This window comes from Mastigoproctus giganteus, chromosome 13 (assembly GCF_048544385.1).
Source record: "Mastigoproctus giganteus isolate SK-2022 chromosome 13, ASM4854438v1, whole genome shotgun sequence".
NCBI lineage: Eukaryota > Metazoa > Arthropoda > Arachnida > Uropygi > Thelyphonidae > Mastigoproctus > Mastigoproctus giganteus.
The window spans coordinates 44,359,226-44,385,623 of NC_143587.1; the positions used below are offsets into that span (position 1 = coordinate 44,359,226).

Below are 26,398 nucleotides of genomic sequence, written 5' to 3' on the forward strand. Positions count from 1 at the left end.
GTCTTGACACTCTTGGTGATGTACTTTTGAATTCCAAAATGTTTTTTTTTAAATCTTTATGGACCAGAAACCCAACTCCACCTTCACTCCTTTCACTGTTTCCATTGGTGGACAGCAGATTTCCACTTGATAAACTTATAAGTGATTCATTTCTTCTTGTTTCAGCCAAACCGATGATACTCCAATTCACATTTTCTAATTCCTTTTCCAGCTCTAATATCCTGTCTTCACTGATGAGTGTTCTTACGTTATAATAGATAAACGTTATAATAGATAAAGTTCACCTGTTCATCTAGAACAGGTGAATTTTATCTTTGGAATTACTTAGCGACATGATTGAGCTGAGGGAATCAGTATAAATAACAGATTTTAAAGAACAGTCAGAATAGAGATTTTCTAAAGCAAGTTTTATTGCATATAATTCAGCAGAAAAGATACTAAATTCTGATGGAAGGGATACTGATACAACTGTATTTGGAAACGCTGCAGCTGCTCCAACATTTGAATTAGATTTAGAGCCATCTGTATAAATTTGGTAGAAATCAATATATCTTTAAATGTGAACATCATGAATTTGTTTGACATTTGTTGCTTGTAAAGTATTCTTTCTCCCTTGGCAGAGGTAAGTGTCACATGTTGGAAGAGGAGGAGGAGCCCATGGTGGTTGAGTAAAGGTTGGTATCTGCTGTACTTTCCGGATGGAAATATTCCAAACCTGCGCCAGTTCAAGAATGCGAAGACCAGCTGGTTTAACTATGCTGGGTTTGTTTCTGTATAAGTTTTCTAACGGTGGGTTTAAAACGTATGACTGAACGGGATGAGAGGCACAACTTTGTATCTTGACAGCATATTTCAGTAACAGTGTTTTCCTGCGTAAAGTTAGTGGGAGCTCGTGAGCTTCAATGTAGAGACTATGTTCTGGCGATGTTCTGAACGCATCAATTGCAATTCCCAAAGCACTGTGTTGAATAGGATCAAGCCGGCGTAATACACTCTTTCTGGCAGAATCATAGATGGAAGCACCATAATTGAGACGGGATCTGATTAATGCCTTGTACAACCAAAGCAGGGAGGTACGATCTGCACCCCACGTTTGGGCGGATAAAGCTCTGAGTATGTTTAACTTTCTCAGACAGGAAGTCCGTACATTTTTAATATGATCTAGGAAATTTAATTTGTGGTCAAGGATTAATCCTAGAAATCTGATGTTAGTAGCGATTGGGATGGAGACATTGGAAATTTGAATTTCAGGATCCGGATGAAGTTTTCGTTGTCTACAAAAATGGATTGCAGATGTTTTCTGCTGAGAGAGTCAGTAGCCGTTGAGGCTGGCCCATTGTTGTATTTTATTTAGTGATATTTGAAGCTGTCTTTCAATAGATCTCATGTTTTGGGAATGGTAGGAGATGGAAAGGTCAACTGCATATAGATAAGTCTCAATTGTGTTTGGAAGCTGTTTGGTGATGGAATCAATTCTAATAGCAAAAAGAGTGGCACTCAATACTGATCCCTATGGAACACCTTCTTCCTGAATGAAAGTTGAAGAGAGGGCATGTTGGTATCAAACTTGAAATGATCTAGTATGTAGAAAGTTCTTAATAAATATAGGAAGGTTGCCACGTAGTCCGAGAAAGTAAAGATCACTAAGTATATCATGCCTCCAGGTGGTATCAAATGCCTTCTCTATGACTATTGAAACCATTAATAGATGTTCATGTTTGACAAAAGCATTACAGATGGCAAATTCAGCCTTGACCACAAGATCTATACATGACCTGTTTTGACGAAAGCCATATTGACTATGGCTCATTAGTTGTTCTGACTCAATGATCCAGACGAGCCTTCTGTAGATAATTTTCTCAAGGATTTTACTGAGGCAGCTTGAGCTATAGGGGTTGGATGGATATTTTCCAGGTTTCAGGAATACCAAAACTGTACAGTGATGCCAAGAAGCTGGAAAAACATTTTCTAAAAATATGCGATTCAGCTCTGTCATTAAGATGTTGTAGCATGACATAATAAATCTAATCTGGTCCAGCAGCACCACTGCGGGCTGTTCTAATGACATTAGCATTAGCATTTAGCATTAGTAGAGGCATTTGATGCAAGAAAGCAAGCTTATGCAGCATCAGCCAAAAAAAAAAAAAAAAAAAAACCCACTTCCACTTCACCCCTCTGTTCGTTCAAAATACCTGTCCAGCTGAGCCTTAAACTTATTTAGGCTATCAACCTCCACCACAAGGGATGGAAGTCTGTTCCACCAATCAACCAACCACCCGCTGGCTAAAGGCAAATTTTCGCATGTCTATCCTACATCTGTCTTTCCTCAATTTGAATTTATGCCCTCTCAGGTGATTTTTCTGAGCTAGAGGAAGAGTCCCATCAGCATTGAGCATGCTTAAACCATTCAAGGCTTTATACACCTCTATCAGATCACCTCGCTGGTACCTAGTCTCCAGACACTGTAATTTGCAAAACTTAAGCCTTTCTTCGTAAGAGCACCCCTTTGTTCCATTCACTAATCTTGTTGTCCTTCTCTGTACTCGTTCCAGCAGCTCTACATCCTTCTTGAAATGAGGCTTCCAGACCTGTATACAGTACTCTAGGTGTGGCCTGACCATTGCCTTATACAATGGAATAATCACCTCCTTATCCCTGCTGGAAAAAGTCCTGTATATCATTGACAATACTCCATGAGCTACTCTTGCAGCCCGTCTGCACTGCTCAGAGAACTTCATATCTGCCTGCACAACCACCCCCAAGTCCCTTTCATTCTCTACCACTGTCAGTGTAGTACCACAGAGTTGATACGTTGCTCTGGGGTTGCTGTTTCCCATGTGTAGTACTTTACATTTGTCAATGTTAAACTTCATTTGCCACCTCTCAGCCCATCTGCTCAACCTTTCCAGATCCTGTTGCAGCAGCATAGTGTCAGTAGTGTCCTTGACAACCCTGCCAACCTTTGTATCGTCTGCAAACTTGGACATTAAGCTTGATATACCATCATCAATATCATTTATAAATACAGAAAACAATAATGGACCCAACACTGAGCCCTGAGGGACTCCACTAATAACATTAGTCCACGATGAGCAGTGTCCATTGATTACCACTCTCTGTCTTCTCCCCCTCAACCACCCCTTTATCCATAGCAGCAATTTGCCTCCAATGTCACACTGCTCCAATTTGTGTAGCAGTCTTCCGTGTGCAACAGTATCAAAAGCCTTTCTAAGATCCAAGTATATAATATCAAAGTTATTCCCTGCATCCAGTTCTTTTGTGACTGCATCATAGTATCCAATCAAGTTGGTCAGGCAAGACTTCCCCTTAACAAAACCATGCTGTGTCCGAGCTATAACTGAAGTCTTGTCTAAATGATCCTGCAGTGCTTCTTTAACCAGTGCCTCCATTAATTTTCCTGGAACAGAAGTTAAGCTCACAGGTCTATAATTACTTGTGTCAGCCTTTGATCCTCCTTTGTGATCACATTTGCACATTTCCAGTCTATGGGTACCTCCCCTGAGTCCAAGGAAGCTCTCATAATTATGGCTAAGGGTTTGCTTACTTCCTTTGCTGCCTCCTTTAATATAACTGGATAGATCCCATCCACCCCGGGTGCCTTTCTTGTGTTTATCTTCAACAGTTTCTCCTCCACTTTACTCCCAGTTATTTCAAGATTCTGTAGCTTACTGCTAGAGTTGAATATACCTCTGGCATTCCCCTTGCTGAATAACTCCTCATGTGTGAATGTCGATGCAAAATATTCATTTAGTTTGTTAGCTACCTGAGCAGGATCATCAACAGTTGACCCATCAATATCAAGTGGACCAATCTGATTCATCCCCTTCCTTCTAGAGTTTCCATAAGTAAAGAACTCTTTGCTGTTTTTCTTTGCATCCCTTGCCAAGGATTTCTCGTAATCTGCCTTCGCCTGCCTAACCTCCTTTGTAACTTGGTTGCATATCAACTTGTATCTATCATAGGCTTCTGTGTCATGTGTTAATTTGTAAGTATCCCATGCATTTTTCTTCTCTGCCATATGCCTCGTTAGTTCATCTGACATCCATTTTGGCCTAAACCTTGAACAATATTTCTTAGTTGGTATGTAAAGCCTAGTAGCTTCCAAGATAAGTTCTTTGAATGCTTCCCATTTTGAATTTGCTGTTGGTAACATCATCAGTTGGTCCCACTGTATAGAATTTAAATACTGTCTCAGTCCATCGTAGTCGCCTTTACGGAAGCAATAACCCTTCCCTTTACTCCTAATGGTAGTTACCTCTTTGAGTAAATCCCACTTCAGCACACTGTGATCACTGCCACCTAGTGGTTCATTTATCTGCAGATTCTTAATGCATGAAGAATCACTGCTGATAATCAAATCAAGAGTATTACTCCCTCTAGTTGCCTCCTGAACATGCTGATGTAGAAAACAATCATCCAATAAATCCACAAAAGCCCTGCTAGTGCGTGAGTAACCAGCCCCCAAATTCCAGTCAATAGCTGGGAAATTAAAATCTCCCATTATAAGACTCTCTGATTTACTGGCCCACTCTATTTCCCTGTACAGTTCCTTATTATACTCATTAGAGTCATTAGGCCTATAGCACACTCCTACTCTCAATTTTGATCTCCCAATGCTTATGTCACACCAAACTGACTCAACACTGCACTGTCCAGCGATGTCGACTTTCTTCACTTCCTTGGTTTTTATGTGTTTCTTAACTAATAGCATAACCCCTCCCCCCTTCCTATCCTGTCTATCCTTTCTGTAGACGTTGTACTCCCCAAATTGCAGTTCTGCATCCCTTATATCTGTGTGACACCACGTCTCTGATATCCCAACAATATCTGCCTTTGATGTTTTGAGCAATACCTCAAATTCATCAAATTTATTTACTAAACTCCTAGCATTGGTGTACACACAAGTATACCTGCACCTGTTTCTATTCTTAGCTACCCTAACATAACCCATGTGTTTACTTGTACCGCAATGGCTCCCAGCAGTCTCTGAAATACCATGCATCTTGTTTTTCAGGCTTCTGCTCATTCTAATAGAAGCAGTGCAAGAATCTCTTTCACCTCTGCCAGTGGCTACTGTCAATCTATTGGTCTTTGTCTCTCCCCCAAGCTAGCAGTTTTCCGACCCACCTAACACTGCCTCGATAGCATCAGCAAATATTCTTGCACCCTTTCTACCCCTTGAGCCTTGCACAATCTTTCCAGGGCCGAATTGATCGACAAGGCTCTCATCATATACTCCCTCCTATCGTGTCTGGGCAGAATTGCAGACACTTTCAAATTCAACCCTAATTCTCGGCTTTTGTTCAGCAGTGACCTGTACTTGTTAAGTAATTCTGCCGGTCTCCTACTCTTAATATTATTAGTGCCAACCTGTACAACTATATCACCTTTTGTGCCCTTAAAAGATGATATTCGCTCTACAACGTCATCAACCTTTGCCCCTGGCAGACATACCCTGGTCCTGTTCCACCTATCTTTTTTACAAAGCATGTAACAGTTCAGAATATTGCAGAGGTTTATTGTATGGGAGAAGGCGGGAAGTTTCAAAATTAATACCATGCTTTTCTTTAGTGTTTTTAATTCTTTGGAATGAGGTAGTATAGACTGATGTTGCTGAGAGTTCTGCAAAAATATTGCCCAAAGCATTGGCTATATCTACAGGATTAGATAGATCTTTCCCATTCCAGGAGAGGATTGGAAGAAGGTATGGTAAGAAACTTACCAGACAGCTGTCTAATTTTTTTCCATATTAATTTGGGATCAGTATTTCTGTGAAAACTGGATGCAAAACGGGTCCAGGATTCTTTCTTTGCTTGCTTTTGCCCTTAATTTCTTATAATTAATGAGATTGACTGTGCTCGGGCACTGCCGAAACAAATTCCAGGCTCTATTTTTTGCTCTCTTTGCTGTGGTGCATTTGTCATTCCACCAGTAATTGTAATGCTTTCGGCCCGGCGGATTTGATAGTGGTATCGTGTCTTTAGCCACATTTAGAAGATGTGACGTGATGTAATCTGTCACATCATCAATATGCTGGAGGCGGATTTTTTCCTCATCAAGGTCGATTAATGACTGAAATTTTGCCCAGTCTGCTTGAACAAATTTCCACTTTCTGCAGGGTTGAATTGAAGGAATCTTTGCGTTCAGAAAGTTGCATACTATTGGAAAGTGGTCACTGCCCATGGGATCGTTTATTACATACCACTCTATGGTTGGGACTAGTACTGGTGAACAAATTGAGAGATCTATTGCTGAGGTGTGTCCTGCTGGGAGCTGTACGTGTGTCGGTGCACCTGTATTGAGTATAGTGAGATTTAGTGCCTCCAAAAAACATTCAATTAGTCGGCCTCGTCTATCCGATTTAGGAGAGCCCCATAATGTGTGGTGCCCGTTAAAGTCCCCTAATATACAGAGAGGTGGAGGTATCTGTATAAAGAGGTCTTCAAGATCTTTTAAAGAGTAAGTACAGTTTGGTGGTAGGTAGATTGAGACTAGTGTTATTGCACTATGCAGAGTTATACGAACAGCAACAGCTTCTATTTCAGTTTGGAGTGGGATATGTTTAGTTGGGATCTTTGAATTTACTAGGATTGCCACACCACCATAGGCAGCGTTAGCAGTATTTCGATCTCTTCGATAAATGCAATAGTTCTTTATCGAAGAAGAAGAAATTTGTGTGGTTAGGTAAGTTTCCTGTAAACAAAAGGCAACCGGAGAATAATGGTTAATTAGGTATTGAATATTGTCTGTGTTGGAACGAAAGCCTCTGCAATTCCATTGTAAGATGCTGTGGTTCATTTTGGTTTAGTTGAGGATGATTCATCTGACTGTTTTTTGTTTGAGGAGGATTTTTTTCGGTCTTTTTTCGGGAAGGTAGGGTGTCCGGTATCCATAGTGTCGTTTGCGTGAAGTTCTAGTTAGTTAGTTAGTTATTTTGGTTTTTAGGAGCATTAGCAACTAAGGCCATATTGCTCCGGGATATGCGGTGGTCATTCCCTGACCTTTCCTCATCCTCCGTATTTGGTGGTGACGGGCTCGAACCCCGGTCTAATCAAGAAGCGTGTGCTACGCACTGCTGCTCCTTCCCACCTGGCTACGGAGGCGCCGTGAAGTTCTAATAATGGTTCTTCATGATCTGGGTTTACATCTACTTCCACATTACTGGTGGATGATTCGGGTTTATTGTTGTTTTTAGTAGTTTTTAGTTTTTCTTTGTCATGCGGGACTGTCCGAGTCTCAATTGGGATACTAATTGGAGTGTTGGTCGATTCACCGATCAGTATTAGACTTTGTCTTTTACAGAGTTTGATAATGTGTTTTTAACCCAGTTAGCTAGAGATGTGCTGGGAGGTATTGAAACATCTGTTTGAGCTGCTGTTGAATTAAAGCTTCGAGTGTGAGATGCATATGAACGACTGGGCATGGTCGACATAACCTGTCTGCGTGCCTCGGGGTACGTAACTTTGTGCTCTATTTTATATTTTTTGGATTTTCTTCCCTGTTTTCCACATTTCACAAGATTTGGAAAAGGCTGGGTGACTTTCTTTGCAGTTGGGGCAAATGGGACTTGGGGCTGAACAGTCTGCTTGTGCATGCTCCTTGGAACCACAAATTGGACAAATGGCATCACCTCTACATGCTTGTTGCGAGTGTCCATATGTTTGGCATTTAAAGAAACATAGGGGGATTAGGTATATAAGGCCGTATTCGGCAGTTTAAATAGCCAGCTTTTACTGAGGATGGTAAATCTGGGGTGCTGAATGTTAAAATTATGGATCGGGTTGGAACAAGATTTCCATCTTTTTTGGTCTTTATACATTTTGCACTAATTCCTCTTCAGATACTGTAATCAGGTCCCACTCTGTGATGACACCTTTTGATGAATTTAACGTATTGTGGGGAGTGATAGATACCGGTAGCCCAGCAAAAGTTGTTGTTTTAAGCAGCTTAAGCCACTCTGAATGTTTTGAGGAGGCTGTTTCAATTGGGGGGGGGGGTCCTCCGGATTGCAGTTGTTTAACCATTTTCGGTGTTCCAGCAATGGATTCCAAAAATCTTTGGATGACAAATGGTGATAATTTGCTGACAGGCTGGTTGGAGAGTGAATGTATTACAAGGAAGTTTGGCATCTCATTGCACTGCACTTCTCTTTGGAGCCTCTTTTTGGTTGGTTCAGGTCATCATCACTTTGGTTTGTCTGGCCTTGAATTTGAAGGCTCTAGTGGTGGATAGCCATTTATATCCATCGTTACTCCTTTTCGCCCTGGAGGATAACTTTTCCCCCAGGTTACCGGCCCCGCCACAGGGCGGCAGGAGCAGTGCCGCTCGGAGGCCAAGCGGTTAAAGTGTTAGTTATTTAGTAAATATAAATAGAGGAAAATGTAAAGAAAGGTGTAATTCCTTTCGGTGTTCTACTTGTTACTTTTCAAGTATAGAACTGTTTTTAAATTAAGACTGTTGAAAGAAACGTGAACTTAAAATATAATTTCAGTCGCTTATCAATAGCACTTTATGAATCGCAAGAATATTGCTTGGCCTCGAAATACGCTTGCCACCCAGGGCCTACATATATATTAGAAACTCGTTCCTGAAGTTATACCATGTATTTTTGAGATACCCTGTATATAAATACATACAGAGACAGAATTGGATCGAACAGGCAGAAAATTGAGTAGAGGTGCCGCAAAACAAAATAAATTACTTAGGGGTGCCATTATTAAAAAAAGGTTGAAAACCACTGTATATCTACCATAGGCTTGTCACCTGATAATTTATATGCATCCCATGCATTTTTCTTCTCTGCCACAAGTCTCATTAGTTCATTTGACATCCATTTCGGCCTAAGTCTAGAACAGTATTTCTTAGTTGGAACAAAAAGGCTAGTAGCATTCAAGATTACTTCCTTGAATGCTTCCCATTTAGAATTTGCTGTTGGTAACATCATCAATGGGTCCCACTGTATAGAATTTTAAAAAAGTCACCACCGTAGTCACTTTCATGAAAGCAAAAACCCTTCCCTTTAACCCTGATGGTAGTTACATCTTTAAGTAAATCCCACATCAGTATATTGTGATCACTGCCACCTAGTGGTTCCTTTATCTGTAAATTCTTAATGCATGAATAATCACTGCTCATAATCAGATCAAGAGTGTTATTCCCTCTAGTTGCCTCTCTAACATGCTGCTGTAGAAAACAATCATCCAATAAATCCACAAAAGCCTTGCTAGCGTGCGAGTGACCAATCTACAAGTTCCAGTCAATATCTGGGAAGTTAAAATCCCCCATTATAAGACACTCTGATTTACTGGCCCACTCTGTGTAACTGTTCATTGTACTCATCAGAGTCATTAGAGGAACAAATGAATGGAAAAAAGGGTTGCTCTTACGAAGAAAGGCTTAAGTTTTGCAAATTACAGTGTCTGGAGAATAGGCACCGGCGAGGTGATCTTGAATGGTTTGAGCATGCTCAATGCTAATGGGATTCTTCCTCTTGCTCAGAATAATCACCTGAGAGGGCATAAATTCAAATTGGGGAAAGACAGATGTAGGATAGATGTGCAGAAATTTGCCTTTAACCAGCGGGTAGTTGGTTGGTGGAACAGACTTCCATCACTTGGTGTGAAAGTTGATAGCCTAAATAAATTTAAGACTCAGCTGGCAGGTATTTCGAACGAACAGAGGGGTGAAATGGGAGGGTTTTTTTTTTTTTTTTTTTTTGCTGATGCTGAATAAGCTTGCTTTCTTGCATCATATGCTTCTACTGATGCTAATGCTACCCTCATTTTTGCTTTCCTAGCTTATGTGACACCAAACTGACTCAACACTGTACTGTCCATCTTTATCAACTGGATGCACTTCCTTAGATTTTATGTTTCTTAACTAACAGCATAACCCCTCCTCCCTTCCTATCCTTTCTGTACTCCCCAAATTCAAATTCTGCATTCCTTATATCTTATATCTGTGTGACACCACGACTTTGATATCCCAACAATATCCGCCTTTGATGTCTTGACTAGCACTTCAAATTCATCTAATTTACTATACTCCTAGCATTAGTGTACATGCGCCTGTTCTTACTCTTAGTTTCTCTAACACAGCATGTATTTACTTGTTTCATGACTCCCAGCAGTTCCTGAAATCCTCAGCAACATGCTTTCTGAGCTCCTGCTCATTCCAGTAGAAGCAGTGCAAGAATCACTTCCACCTCTGCCTGTGGCTTCTGTTAATCTATTAGTCTGTGAATCTCCCCAAGCTAGCAGTTTTCTGACCCACCTAACATTGCCTCGATAGCATCAGCAAATATTCTTGCACGCTTTCTATTTAAGTATCCCATCCCTGTATAAGCAATCTCTCTCTCTCTCTCTCCTGTTAACAAGTACAGAGAAAAATTCTACTGAGAAAAATTCTACCCCCATGAGCCTTGCACAATCTCTCCAGAGCCAAATTGATTGTCAAGGCTCTCATCGTATATTCCTCCTATTGTGTCTGGGCAGGATTGCAGACACTTTCAAATTTAACCGTAACTCATGACTTTTTTTCAACATTGACCTGTATTTGTTAAGTAAATTCGCAGATCTCCTACATTTAATATCATTAGTGCCAATGTGTATAACGTATCACCTTTTGTGCCCTTAAAAGATGATATCTGCTCTACAACATCAACTTTTGCCCCTGGCAGACATACCCTGGTCCTATTCCACCTATCCTTTTTGCACAATATATTTCCCATTTCCCTGACAATTGAGTAACCAATAATAAGTAGCTCCTGTGGGACCAACGACCTCTGTCCTGAAGATTGCTGTTGTTTTGCCTGGTGCAGAAGAGTGAGCTCTGGCATTAAGTTGGGCAGCTGAGAGCTTGATGGGCCCCATTTTAATTCCTTCGAGGCCATCTACCTGACTCTTCAAACTCTCGTAAGTGCTCATCAAAACACTGAGTTGCCACCTAATTTATTCACATTCTCTGCACCTAGTACACACAAAGACACATGGATAGATCATGTCCTGTTCCAGCAGACTGGTCCTAGGACCAATCCCTGAGAGCAGCCTCGAATAACAGCACAAGAAACGGAACAGACACAAGACTATGACCGTGTAAATAATCAGAAACTAGGCAATAAAGGGGAGCAGATACTTTGGCCTCCCGGAACCTCGCCAGGACACTTTGCCACCATAAGGTGTTGAAGGGCCCTTTTCAGTCCACAAAGATACGGAAGACATACTTAGAATTCATATTTGAGACTGAATCAATTACTAACTTTTATCAACAGTTGAACAGCCTTTTGTAAAGCTTAAAAATTTTAATGAGAATTTTAAGATTGGCTTGCTTCCAAGGAGCTGGAAAAAGCTCATTAACCAAATAGGAATTAAGAAGATTAACAATTAGTTGTGGTTTTATTGACCAGATTCTTTTTAATACTACAACTTCAAGTAAATCTAAGCCTGGACATTTGTTATCCCTCAATAAGTCAATAGATATACCAATTTCAAGGTTAGTAAGTGGATCCTCATCAGTTAATCCAGAATACATCACGTGCCTCCGTAGCCGAGTGGGCAGGAGCGAGAGTGCAGTAGCACACGCTCTTTGAGTAGACCGGAGTTCAAGCCATTGACTGCTGAATACAGTCGATCTGCCAATCCGCACTGGACCAGCGTGGCAGATTATGGTCCAATTTCCCTCAGCATGAATTGTTGAGGCTTCCATCCTGCAGTGGGTTGATAATGGCTGCACTTTACTTTACTTTTTTTTACATCATGTGCTCCATTCTTAAATTTATTTTCCGTACTCTACGGTACACAAATGTCTTGGCAAATAATGCCATCCAATGTCGCATTCATTGACTCTGTCCAAGAAAAAGTCTCTTACCCATCAGCCAAGATAGAAGAAAAGATCTCACAAGGGTGCAACTTCTCTGCTACAATTTTGTAAGCAAGTCCTCATAGTTCATCTTTTAGTGTCGATTGAACCAGTTTTTCCCAAGCATTCTTCTTTTCTCTGTAAATTTTATTAAAGTAGGTCTGCTTAGCCAACTTGTAAAGGTCAGCCAGAGGGTCCACCTCAACTCTTGTCCTATTATTTCTCTTGGCACACTAGTAATTACACTAGCCTGAGATCCTGAGACTACCAGGGCACATGATTCTGTTTTCACTTTTTCTCTTTTTTAGAGAAAAGACAGACAGGATAGGAGGTGGGGGAAAGGTTATGCTCTTAGTTAAGCAGCACATAAAATTTAAGGTAGTGCATCGAGTTGACATGGGTGGCCAGTGCAATGCTGAGTCAGTTTGGTGTGACATAAGCACTGGTAAAGCAAAAATGAGAGTAAGAATGTGTTATAGGCCTTATGACTTTGATAAGTACAACAAACAGTTGTGCAGAGAGTGGGCCAGTAAATTAGAATGTCTTATATAATAGGAGATTTTAACTTTCCAGATATTGACTGGAACTTGTGGGTTAGTTACTCACAGACTAGCAAGACCTTTGTGGAATTATTGGATGACTGTTTTCTACAGCAGCATGTTAGAGAAGCAACAAGAGGGAGTAATACTCTTGATCTGATTATCAGCAGTGATTATTTATGCATTAAGAATCTGCAAATAAAAGAACCAATAGGTAGCAGTGCTCATAGTGTATTGATTTGGAATTTACTTAAAAGATGTAACTACTATCAAGGGTAAAAAAAAGGGATAGGTTTTGTTTTAGTAAAGGCGATCATAGTGGTCTCACAGTTTTTAAATTCTATACAGGGGACAAACTGATGATGTTACTAACAGCAAATTCTTAATGGGAAGTGTTCAAGGAATTAATCATATAAGCTACTAGACTTTTCCATACCAACTAAGAAATACTGTTCAAGGTATAGGCCTAAATGGATGTCAGATGAATCAACAAAACTTGTGGCAGAGAAGAAAAGTGCATGGGATGCATATAAATTATCAGACAACACAGTGGCCTACAGCAGATATAAACTTGTCTCTAATCAAGTCACAAAGGAGATTAGGCAAGCAAAAGCAGATTACGAGAAATCTTTGATGACAGATGCAAAGAAAAATAGCAAAGATTTTTTAACTTATTTAACACTTTTTTAACACTAGAAGGGGATGAATCAAATTGGTCCCCCTGATATCAATGGTTTGGCTGTTGATGACAAACTGAATGAGTATTATGCATCTACATTCACAGATGAGGAATTCTTTAGGGAAGTTGATTCCAGGAGTTTATCAAACTATAACAGGAAGCTAAATGATTTTGTAATTGAGTGGAAAGTGGAAGAGAAATCGTTGAAGTTAAACATACGAAAAGCACCTGGGTTGGGTGGGATCTATTCAATTATATTAAGGGATTCAACAAGAGAAGTAAGCAAACACTTAGCCATAATTATGAAAGCATCCTTTGGATTCAAGAGAGATCCCTGCAGACTGCAGTTTTGCAAATGTATCACCAATTCACAAAGGAGAATCAAAGGGTGATACAAATAATTACAGACTTGTTAGTTTAACTTTTGTTCCATAGAAAATAATGAAGTCACTGATAAAAGAAGTAATTCAGGATCATCTAGACAAGGCCAAAATTATACTTTAGACACACCACGGGTATGTTAAGGAGAAATCTTGTTTGACCAAATTGACTGGATACTACGATGTGATAAGGGAACTGAAAGAAAAAAATAACTTTGATATCATATACTTGGATTTCACAAAAGCTTTTGATACTGTTGCACATAAGACTGCTGTACAAACTGAAGCAGTGTGGAACTAATGGCAAGCTGCTGTTATACATAAGGAGATGGTTGAGTGTGAGAAGACAGAGTTGTAATCAAAGGACATTGCTCTTTGTGAACTAATGTTATTAGTGGAGTCCTCCAGGGTTCACTGTTGGGACTGATATACCTTCATAAATATCAATGATGTTAATGAAAGCATATCAATCTTAATGTCCAAGTTTACTGATGATATAAAGGTTGGCAGGGTGGTAAATGACAGTAATGACAATATGCTGTGGTAAACAGTATCTAAAAAAAGTTAGGCAGATGGGCTGAGAAATGGCGATTAAAGTTCAACATTGATAAATGCAAAGTACTGCATAGGGATAGCAGCAACCCCAGAGTAATGTATCAACTATGTGGTACTACATTCAGAGCAGCATAAAATGAAAAGGTCCTGGGGTAATCGTGTAGTCAGATATGAAGTTTATTGAGCAATGCAGACAGGCTGCTAGGACACCTCATGGGTTTTGTCAATGATATACAGGAATTTTGCTAGCAGAGATAAGGTGATTATCCTATTGTATAAGGCAATGGTCAGGCTGCATCTTGAGTATTTTATACAGATCTGGAGGTCTCATTTTAGGAATGCCATAGAGCTGCTAGGAGTACAAAGAAGGGCAATAAGATTGGTGAGCAAACAAAGGGGTGCTCTTACCAAGAAAGACTTCACTTCTGCAAATTGCAGCTTCTAGCAACTAAGCACCTGTGAATTTGATGTGATTGAGGTATTTGAGGATTTGAATGGATTGAGCAAGCTCAATGCTGATGAGATTCTTCCTCTTGCTCAGACTGCACATATGAGAGGGAACAAATTCAAACTGAGGAAGGATGGTTGAAGAATAGATATGAGAATAGGTGAAATGGTAGGTGTCGTATTTTTTTTTTTGTTTTTTTTTGGCTGATGCTGTATTTCTTTCTTGTATCATTAGCCACAGCTAAAGCTAGTAACTCTTATACAGCCTACGTAATTGCTGGTCTCATGTGGATCCCCAGTGGGCTTTGAAATGCTCCCTCTTCTGCTTTTCAGGCTACTGCATTTCAAAATAAAAGCACTGCAAGAATCAATTTCACCTCTGCATATGGCTACTCCTAAACTGTGCTGATCATGTGTATGATTGATCATGCAGTATGACTGATGACTTTTGAGGTAACGATGAACATCATGGCAAGATTCAATCTTCCTCACATTTCGAGGGTACAGCTCTAAAACGGTGTTCGCAGGCCGGCCACTAGTTAGTACAATGGACTGAACCTATTGGTAACTCTTTAGGAGGCTTCCAGATCAGCTAGTGTATAATCTTGCTACCTCTACTCTGCCAGATAGAGACTAGAGGGAGCCCGAGTAGTGTGCATGCGCGGGGGGGGGGGGCAATGTCGAGGCCACGTTATGTCAAGGATCTGGGTATATTCTTACCATGTGTACACCACATCCAAAAATTTCATTACTTCATACAGCATGTTCCGCACACTTTTTCTTACTATTCAATACACCATGAATTGTCAAACTAATAGAGTAAGCTTATCAGCAAAAACATCAAACCTCCCAAACACTTCCTAGTTCATTTCACAAATATACGTGGTCTCAATTCTAATCTCATCAATGTCCATTTCCACTTGCAGTCTGCCAAACCCCGTGTACTTTCTGACAGAATCTCAGTTATCGGTTAATTCAACTACTGCTCATCTCAGTTGCCCAAACTATTCGCTGTATGATTCCTTTCGGTTCAAAGGTGGTAATTGTGCATATGTCTATTCCGACGTTCCCGGTCAGAGACTTGGTAACTTGGAATCTCCTCTTTGCGATCTTCTCTGGCTTAAAATCTCTCTACGTCATTGTGTCAAATTCATCTGTTGTCTCTACCTTTCTCCCAACTCCACTAATCACTTTGAGCTCTTTGACTTCCTCTCTTTGCAACTTGACTTTCACCAGTCCAACTTTCCTAAGAGTGATGTAATCTTCCTTGGTGATTTTAATGTTCAAAACTCCAGCTGGCTTCCGTTTTCTAGTCACACCGACCAAGCTGGTCGAGATGCTGAGGCTTTTGCAATTACCCATGACCTTGCACAGATTGTTCATTTACCTACAAGAATACCGGACAATTCTAACCATACAGCCAACACGCTTAATTTTTTTCTCACAAACAACCCTTCTAAGTCACGGTCGAAGTGAGTGGTCCTTTAGGCACCTCAGACCACAACTTGGTGATTGTATCTTCTCCAATAGAGCCTTTATCTCATGGCTATTCCCAACCTTGTATTGTTTGGCATTACAAGAATGTAAAATGGGATGACCTGCGAGATTTCTTTTCTTCTTTTCCTTGGTTGGATTACTTTTTCAAAACTTCTGATGTCGACATTTGCTCAGATCGTGTCAGTGAAATTATTCTTGTAGGAATGAAATCCTTTATCCCACACTACACTTTAAAATCTCATCCTTTATCTAAACCTTGGTTTTCCAATAAATATGCTAAGGCTGTTCAAGAGAAGAACATTGCATATCATAATTGGCTTGTTTCCAATTCTTCAGTTTCATTTTCTGCCTAGACCAAAGCTCATAACAATTGTAAAGCAGTTATTAATCAGTCCAAACTAGATTTTGAACAGGCTAAGAGTAGAAACTTGCTTCTTGCCCTAATGGTAGCCGAGCATTCTGGTCTCTTGCCAAAGCTATTGGCCACAACTTTTGCCCATCTCTGCTCCCACCTCTGTCCAAACCAGATGGTTCTGTTGCCACTTCAGCCAAGGATAAAGCTCACCTGCTAGCATCCCATTTTTCTTCCAACTAACGTATTAATGATCTAAACACTCCGTTCAATGCCTCCTGTGGTTTTCCGTCAAAAGGATGTCAGAAGAACTTTAATGAATCTTGATGCTAAGAAAGCTTCAGGTCCTGATGGTATTTCTACACTTGTTCTCAAAACGTGTGCTCCTGAACTTACTCCTGTTCATTGCTGCCTTTTTTTTCACTTTCTTATTCCAAAGGTGTTTTTCCTTCTGCTTGGAAATTTGCTAATATCCAACCAGTTCCTAAAAAGGGTGACAAATCCCTCCCATCCAATTATCGTCACATTGCAATTACTTCTACTTTTTCTAAAGTAATGGAGAAATCAATTAACCACCAACTCTTAAACTACCTAGAAACCTTCTGTCTGATCAACGATCACCACTATGGATTCCATTAGTGTCAATCCACTGGTGATATTGTGGCTTACGTTACCCGTTTATGGACAAATTCAATAGAAAAGTTCAGTGAAACACAAGCAGTTGCTCTTGACATCTCAAAGGCTTTTGATCGTGTTTGGCATAAAGGTCTTCTAAATAAGCTTCCATCTTATAGTTTACCAAATGTCTTTTTTGTAACTGGTTATTCAGATTTCTCTCTGATCGCTCACTGAGGGTGATGGTAGATGGCTCTCTGTCTTCTATCTTCTCCACTAATGCTGGTGTCCCCCAAGGTTCAGTTCCTTCTGCCACTCTTTTCCTCTTGTATATTAATAACCTTCCATTGACTGGAAATCCTATCCATTGTTTCAACTTCTCGAATATCTGCTACCAATTCCTTAAATGCTGATCTCCAGGTAATTCTCCAGTGGGGCAAAGACAACTTAGTTGATTTCAATCCTTCTAAAACTCATTCTTGTCTTATTAAGGTTTGAAAATGGCAGAAGGTTATCAAATTGTAGCAGGGTTCTTAATGATTTTGTAATAACTGAGAGCAAAGTGGAGGAGAAATTGTTGAAGTTAAACATAAGAAAGGCACCTGGGGTGGATGGAATCTATCCAGTTATATTAAAGGAGGCGGCAAAGCAACTAAGCAAACCCTTGGCCATAATTATGAGAGTATCCTTGGACTCAGGGGAGGACCTGACGGACTGGAGATGTGCAAATGTATTCCTAATTCAAAAAGGGGGATCGAAGGGTGACATGAGTAATTACAGACCAGTTAGTTTAACTTCTGTTCCGGGTAAAATAATGGAGTCGCTGGTTAAAGATGAATTGCAGGATCATCTAGACAAGACTGCAGCAATAATTCAGACACAGCATGGGTTTGTTAAGGGAAAGTCTTGTCTGACAAATCTGATAGGATATTATGATGTGGTTACAAAGGAACTGGATGCAAAAAATAATTTTGATATCATATATTTGGATTTCAGGAAAGCTTTTGACACTGTTGCATATAGAAGACTATTGTACAAATTGGCGCAGAATGGTATTAAGGGTAAGTTGCTACAATGGATAAAAGGATGGTTAAGTGGGAGAAGACAGAGGGTGGTAATCAATGGGTGCTGCTCTTCGTGAACTAATGTTATTAGTGGAGTCCCACAGGGTTCGGTGTTAGGTCCTCTGTTGTTTTGTATATTTATCAATGATATTGATGAAGGTATATCAGGCTTAGTGTCGAAGTTTGCAGATGATACAAAGGTTGGCAGGGTTGTTAATGACAGTAATGGCAGTGTGCTACTGCAACAGGATCTAGATAATTTGGGCAGATGGGCTAAGAAGTCGCAACTGATGTTTAACCTTGACAAATACAAAGTACTGCATATGGGTAGAAGTAACCCAGAGAAATGTACCAACTGTGTGGTACTACACTTAAGGTGGTAGAAAATGAAAAAGACCTGGGAGTAATTGTGCAGTCAGATATGAAGTTTTCTGAGCAATGCAGACAGGCTGCCAGGTCAGGTCATGGGGTTTTGTCAATGATATATAGGAATTTTGCTAGCAGGGAAAAGGAGGTGATTGTCCCTCTGTATAAGGCAATGGTCAGGCCATGCCTTGAGTACTACGTACAGGTCTGTAGGCCTCATTTTAGGAAGGATATAGATTTGTTTGTACAGAGATGGGCAACAAGACTGGTGAGGGGAAGGAAGGGATCCTCTTACCAAGAGAGGCTTAAGTTCTGCAAATTGCAGTGGCTGGAGACTAGGCACCTGTGCGGTGATCTTATTGAGGTGTATGCATGCTGAATTCTGATGGGATCCTTCCACTTTTTCAGGTTACAAACCTAAGGGGACATAAATTCAAATTAAGAAAAGACAGATGTAGAACAGATGTACAGAAATTTGCCTTTAGCCAGCGGGTGGTTAATTGCTGGAACAAACTTCCCTCTGTCGTTGTGGAAGTTGATAGGTTAAATAAATTTAGGGAACTGGACAGGCATTTGGAGGGAATGTTGAATTTTTTTTTTTTTTTTTTTTGGCTGATGTTGCATAAGTTCATACACTTGCATCACATGCCACTACTACTATCTCACAAAAAGGATTCTTCTGCTCCTATTCTTATCTTTGGTGACACTCCGATTTCTAGGCAAGTTGATATATCTCTTTTGGGGATTACCCTGACTTATAATCTCTCATGGCACAAGCACATTACAAATATTGCTTCCTCTGCATCTAAAAAACCTTGGTTTTCTCTTTCTCTCTCGGTGTTACTTTTCTTCCAAACAGCTGTTCACGCAAATCTGCCCAACCATGGAATATTGTTCCCACATTTGGGGTGGTGCCCCACAAACCTCTCTCAAGCTTCTAAATTCCATTCAGAAGAGAGCAATTAGGTTAATTAATGACTCCTCTCTAACAGAGTCTCTCCACTCGCTGTCTCATAGACCTACGGATGTTGGCCGCTACCAGCCAACATCCATTTACTATCCAACTTCAAACTCACAGAACCAACTTTTCATCTTTCTCATTTATTCATTCAACTGACATTTTCTGGAACAACCTTCCTTTGTACGTCTTTCCTGAAAATTAGTCTACAGAAGTACAAGTCTAATGTCAACAAATATCTTCCTTCATCTTCTCAACCTCCAACCCAAGCACGGCACTAAGTACTATAGGTTCTAATACCTCTCGTGTTTGGGATTTTCATAAAAAAAAAAAAAGAAACATAACAGAGGAAGATTATTTTCTATGACAAAAGATGGAAATAAACATTTAGATACATGTATAAGAAAATTATACTGCGAAAATCACTAGGAAATGTTACATCCATTGCTGTTTTTAATGACCATGTTAAGCCACATGGTCATTAAAAACAGCCCTTATTACCAATGCTTTCTTAATAAATTGGCAAATCTTTGTTTGCTTTATGAAGTCCTTTAAGATGCTGAAGGATGGTGATGATCCCATGGATCATCACCATGGATCATGTTATTACAATTACCGTGTATATTCCTCTTCAAGTTGGGCTGGATCTGGAGTGTAGAATTTTACACAGAAGAACATCACTGGATTCACCATTGACAGTCCCATTTGCCGAAATAGTGGCTTCTCATAATCCAACCAATACTGAAAAAATTATATTGACATTTACATCATTACATTAAACATTACATTTCATAACACTTATGAAAATATTATTAAAGGAAAAACGTTTATGCAATTAATTGTTATAACCTGTTAATAGTGTATTATCACATGAAGTAATCTGTGGGTTTAGAGGAAAAATTTATTTATTTATTCATGAGATTAGATGCTAATGTGCCTTATAAATATAAAAGGTAAATCAAAACTAAGGTTTTGGTTTTACTTTCAGCATGTTGCTATTGTGGTAAAGCATTCTAAGATATCATAGTTGGGGGGAAAAAAAGTTCTGTTTATACTTCAACACAACTAGTACATCAGAGGTATTTACAATTAATTACTTTAATGATGAATACAACTGTTAATCATATTTAGCAGTCACATGACTTGAACCACAGTACACTGAAACAGAAGTGCATTAGTGGAAAAACAACTTATAGAAACATTTTTACTCAGTGGTTCAGATTAATGAAAACAAAGTGAAGTTGCTCTTGATGAAAAGAAGAAGAAAAGGCAATTATTTTTGAAGTGGAAATGAATATAATAATAAGAGCTGAAAGTAGAGAAGGCATAGCCTTTGTGAGTTAGGGTTAATATGCTCAACAATAAGTAAAAGAACGAAGGTAAAGTGTCTCCCCCACCCCTGCAAACACCACTTACCTACTCCAATCTATGGAAAAATGGTATATTTTCACTTTTAAGCAGTATTATTTGACTGAATGGTTCTGCTGGAACTCTTACTGCTACTATTTACAGAAGGAAGCAACAGCAAAGTAATCAAACAAGCTATTAGACTTTTCATACCAACAAAGAAATACTGTTAAAGGCTTAGACCTAAATGGATGTCAGAATAACTATTGAGACATGTGGCAGAGAAGAAAAGTGCATAGGGTACATAAAAATTATCAGGTGATACAGAACCCCATAGTAGATACAAATTAGTCCATAATCAATTCACAAAGGATGTTAGGCAAGCTAAGGCAGATTACGAGAAGTCTCTTGCAAAGAAAAACAGCAAAATCTTCTATGCTTATATTAACAGTAGAAGGAAGGGATTAAATCACATTAGGCCACTTGAATTTTACAGGTTAACTGTTGATGACCCTGCTCAAGGTTGTGGACAAATTGAATAGGTATTTTACATCTATGTTCATACATAAGAATTTTTTTAGGGAAGGGGATGCCAGAAGTTTATCAAACCCTAACAAGGAGCTAAATGACTTTGTGATAACTAAAAGGAAAGTGGAGGAGAAATTGTTGGGGATAGACATAAAAAAGGCACCTGGGGAAGATGGAATCAATCCAATTATATTAAGAAAGGCAGCAAAGGAGGTGAGAAAACCCTCAGCCATAATTATGAGAGCATCCTTGGATTCAGGGGAGGACCCTATGGACTGGAGAAGTGCTGATATATATCCCCAATTCATAAAGGGGAATCAAAAGGCGACATGAGTAATTATGAATAAACCTGTTAGCTTAACGCCTGTTCCAGGGAAAATAACGGAATCACTGGTTAAAGAAGTAATGGTACTACACTGACAGTGTAGTACAAAGAAGTGGTACTACACTAACAGTGTTAGAGAATGAAAAGGACCTGGTGATAATTGTGCAGGCAGATATGAAGTTTTCTGAGCAGTGCAGACGGTCTGCAAGAGTAGCTCATGGTGTCTTGTCAATGATATACAGGAATTTTTCTAGCAGGGATAAGGAGGTGATTATCCCCTTGTATAAGGCAATGGTCAGGCCACGCCTTGAGTACTCCATACAGGTCTGGAGGCCTCATTTTAAGAAGGATGTAGAGCTGTTGGAACGAGTACAGAGAAGGGCAACAAGATTAGTGAATGGAACAAAGGGTGCTCTTATGAAGAAAGGCTTAAGTTTTGCAAATTAGTGTCTGGAGACTAGGCACCTGCCAGGTGATCTGATTGAGGTGTATAAAGCTTTGAATGGTTTTAGCATGCTCAATGCTGATGGGATTCTTCTTCTTGCTCAGAATAATCACCTGAGAGGGCATAAATTCAAATTGAGAAAAGACAGTTGTAGGATAGGTGTGCGGAAGTTTGCCTTTAGCCAGCGGGTGGTTGATTGTTGGAACAAACTTCCATCTGTTGTTGTAGAAGTTGATAGCTTAAACAGATTCAAGGCAGAACTTGACAAACATTTTTAGCTAGTGGATGGGTGAAATAAGGGTGTTTTTTTTTTGGCTGATGCTATATAAGCTTGCTTTCTTGAATCATGTACCTTTGCTAATGCAGGACCAACTAGACAGGCATGCAATTGTACTACAACCACAACATGGATTTGTCAAGGAACAGTCTTGTCATAAAAAACCAATCTGATGGGTTATTATGATGCAGTGACCAAGGAACTGGATGCAAAAAACAATTCTGATATCATATACTTGGATTTCAGGAAAGCTTTTAATGCACATAAAAGACTGAAAAGACTGCTATACAAACTGGAGCAATGTGGCATTAAGGGCAAGTTCCTGCTATGGATAAAAGGATGGTTAAGTAGAAGACAGAGTGATTATCACTGGGCACTGCTCTTCATGGACTAATGTTATTAGTTGAGTTCCCCAGGGTTCAGTGCTAGGTCCACTGTTGTTTTCAATATTTACCAATAATATTGATGAAGATATATCAGGCTTAATGTCTAAGTTTGTAGATGACACAAAGGTTAGCAGTGTGGTTAACAACAGTCAATCAGGGTGAGCTACTGCAACAAGATCTAGGAAAATTGGGTCGATGGGCTGAGAAATGGCAGTTGAAGTTTAACATTGACAAATGCAAGATACTGCACATGAGTTATTTGGTTTTCAGGAGCATTAGCAACTAAGGCCATATTGCTCCAGGGATATGCGGTAGGCATTCCCTGACCTTTCCGCATCCTCCGTATTTGGTGGTCAAGGGCTTGAACCCCGGTCTAATCAAGAAGCGTGTGCTATGCACTGCTGCTCCTGCCCACCTGGCTAACGGAGGTGCCTACTGCACATGAGTAGCATTTACTCCAGAGTAACTTATCAACTGTATGGCACTACACTCAGGATAGTGAAGAATAAAAAAAAAGAGATAGGGGTAATTGTGCAGCCAGACATGAAATTTTCTGAGCAGTGCACACATGCTGGCAGGACTTAGCATTAGTAGAGGCATATGATGCAAGAAAGCAAGCTTATTCAGCATCAGCCAAAAAAAAAAAAAAAAAAAACCACTCCCATTTCACCCCTCTGTTCGTTCGAAATACTTGTCCAGTTGAGCTTTAAATTTGTTTAGGCTATCAACTTCAACAACAAGTGATGGAAGTCGGTTCCACCAACCAACCACCCGCTGGCCAAAGGCAAATTTCCGCACATCTATCCGACATCCGTCCTTCCTCAATTTGAATTTATGCCCTCTGAGGTAATTATTCTGAGCAAGATGAAGAATCCCATTGGCAGATTAAGGAGGTTATTATCCCTTTGTAAGGCCGTGGTTAAGCAGCATCTTGAGTACTGTATACAAGTCTGGAGGCCTCACTTTAGAAAGGATATATATCTGCTGGAAAGGGTGCAGAGAAAGGCAACCAGATCGGTGAAGAGAGCAAAAAAGGTGTTCTTACCTAGAAAGGCTTCAGTTCTGCAAATGCAGCATCTCAGGACCATTCAACATTCACTTCATAGACAGAGCCACAGGAAGATGTTAACTGTTAAACAAACAGTTGTCTAAGTTGATAAGACATTTTTTTCTAATTAACAATTTGCATGTTTGCACAATCATGTCCTTTGTTCCGAAGAAATAAAAATAATAATAAAACTCTGCTACCAATTACGAACTTTTCACAATGGGTACAGCTAGCTGTACCCATTGCGAAAGTATGATAGGCCTAACGGATTTGGTCTCATATTGCAAATATTTCTTCCTATGTGTGCAGAAACATGGGAAAATATAAAAAAAATCCAAATAGTTTTATTTTACAGAACGGGCCAATTTTCTCTACTAGCGCTGCCTACCTTAAAAGGAAGAATAATTTTATTTTACAGAAATAAGAAAGGATTCAACTTGTACTTGCTTACCTGCTCACAACCAAACACAGACTACATTTCTTTAGGACAGCTAGAGAAAAACTCTGCTACCAATTGCGAAATTTACACAAGGGATACTGCTAGTTGAAACTTAAATACTTTAGAATCGTGTAATTGTAATTGTAATATATTCAAATTTGTAACCCTTTCTATTTTCTGTTTCCCCAACAGCATGGTCTAATGCTGGGTATCAGTTAAGATGCCTGAAACATCACCTTAATGTATAGTCATTTAGGCGAATATTAACAATATTCGCCTAAACAATAAACAATATTATTAATTTCATTATGATATTAAATACAGTAATAATCTTAATTATCTATAGTATTTGACTCAGTCCTACATGCAAGGTTACTCTATAAGCTGAATCATGGTGGGATCAGAGGAAAATCCTTAGAAAAGTATCTAGTGAACTGCCATGTGATACACCACTGATTCAGGTAACAGAACAGGGCTATCAAAAGCATACTGCTCTGGTTCCAAGAGGATTTAGTTTTATTGAGAGACTCCACTGCCAAGGAAGCAAGTAATATTTTTTTGTAATAAGTATAGATGAACTAGAACTAGACTCTGTATGGAGCAATGATAATGTTATCAACAGATTATCAGATTCTAAGGAGGGTAAAGAAAGCATTATTATTCACTTGAGAAATAATGATATTAAGTACAAACACACTGATGATCTGTTGAATAAATATAGGACCAGTCTGAAAAAATGCAAAGTTAAGTCAGAATGTATATGTATTTGCAATTATGCTCAAGCAAGATAGGAGGAACGACATGCTGAAAGCCTTACAGATTAACTCAAGACCTGAGAGAATCTACAAATCTATTTTTTTTTGGGGGGGGGTTGATTTTTATCAGTGTGGCCTGCCCTAGTAAGTAGAAGAAATCTATTTTGTCAAGATGGAATACATCTCAACAAAGGTGAAACATGGATCTTTGCCAATATTACTGAGGAGGCCTTAATGGTTCAGGATTACTGCTAGTTAGGGGACACAGGAGTAATACAGACATGTATTTATATGATGATATGGGTCAAAGCAATGCCTACACACATCTCAATATTAGCAAGATGAGCTGAGCGTAGTGAATGGGAAATTAATGCCATGGAAACAAACAAATAATAAACAAACACTTAGTCTTAACCAGCATCTATAGAGATGTCAAGAGTGTTGTCAATGAAATGAATTTGAAATCCTGATTTAAGATAACTAACAATGATATAATAGGTCTAATAGAAACATTGCCACAGAGAAATAGAAGATATAGTTTCATTATGGTATGTATAATATATTTAGAAAAGACAAACAAGATAGAGGGAGGGATGGATCATGCTTTCAAAAGCAGCCTGAATGTGACAAATGCTTTCCCAGATTCAGAAGATATGCATGCCAACATAGAAACTGCATGGCGTGAAGTGGCTGGATGTGAAGGTAAAATGAGAGAGGGGTATGCTACAGACCAAAAGATTGTGATAAGTACGATAACAGCCACTACATGCAGATGGAATGGGTGAGAAAGTATGAATGTTATGGGTGATTTAAATTTATCTCTTACTGATTAAAGCAAGTGAGAAGAAAACCCACCATGTAGAGCAAAATTTTTAAATGAACTCTATGATCACTATTTATATCAGCATGTTAGAGAAAATATTAGGAGTAAGAATATTCTAGATCATTACTTACAAACCAGATGAATCAAAAGGCTCATTATGCAGGAACAATTAGCGTGTGTGTGTGTTATGGAGGTTTAATGGTGCATAAGCTTCTAGGACTCTAGTGTGCCTATTCATAGTGAAATGCTAAAAAACAAAATTTAGTTGCAATGACTTCATTTTTATTATGGAGATCTTTCAGAATTTATGATAAAGTCCAATTCTTTTCAGAAAAGAGAAAAATTCATTGATATTTGCTTCCTCACCAATAATAATATGCTTTAATGTCACTGGTTCTCACAGATTTGTTAGGGAAGACAGGACGGAGGTTCTGTCCTGTGATACTGTGGGCAGTCAATTAGGATATGTTTCACTGATAAATGTGCTGAACAGTGTGGACATTGAGGAGGATCCTCTCCTGTGAGTAGATGGAGGTTAATCAGATACATATGTCCTATTCGTGCCCATGCAAATACCACTTCTTCTCTTCGCACTGTTTTGGTGCTAGAGTACCAAATCTTTGGGTGCTGTTTCAACCAATAGAGTTTATTGGTTTGGGTGTGCCATAGATCTTTCCACTGTGCAAGACATGCTGT

At 39.3% G+C, this 26,398-nt stretch overlaps 1 protein-coding gene across 4 annotated transcripts in view; it reads right to left on the reverse strand.

Moving 5' to 3' along the window:
- The window catches only part of LOC150075997 (FERM, ARHGEF and pleckstrin domain-containing protein 2-like), a 582,027-nt gene that overhangs the window by 473,732 nt on the left and 81,897 nt on the right, over positions 1-26,398 (reverse strand). For all 4 annotated transcript variants that reach the window (XM_090387911.1, XM_090387910.1, XM_090387913.1 and 1 more), the window contains one exon: positions 19,946-20,070. In XM_090387911.1, coding sequence (XP_090244037.1) covers positions 19,946-20,070 — 125 coding nt within the window. The remainder of the gene's footprint in view (positions 1-19,945; positions 20,071-26,398) is intronic.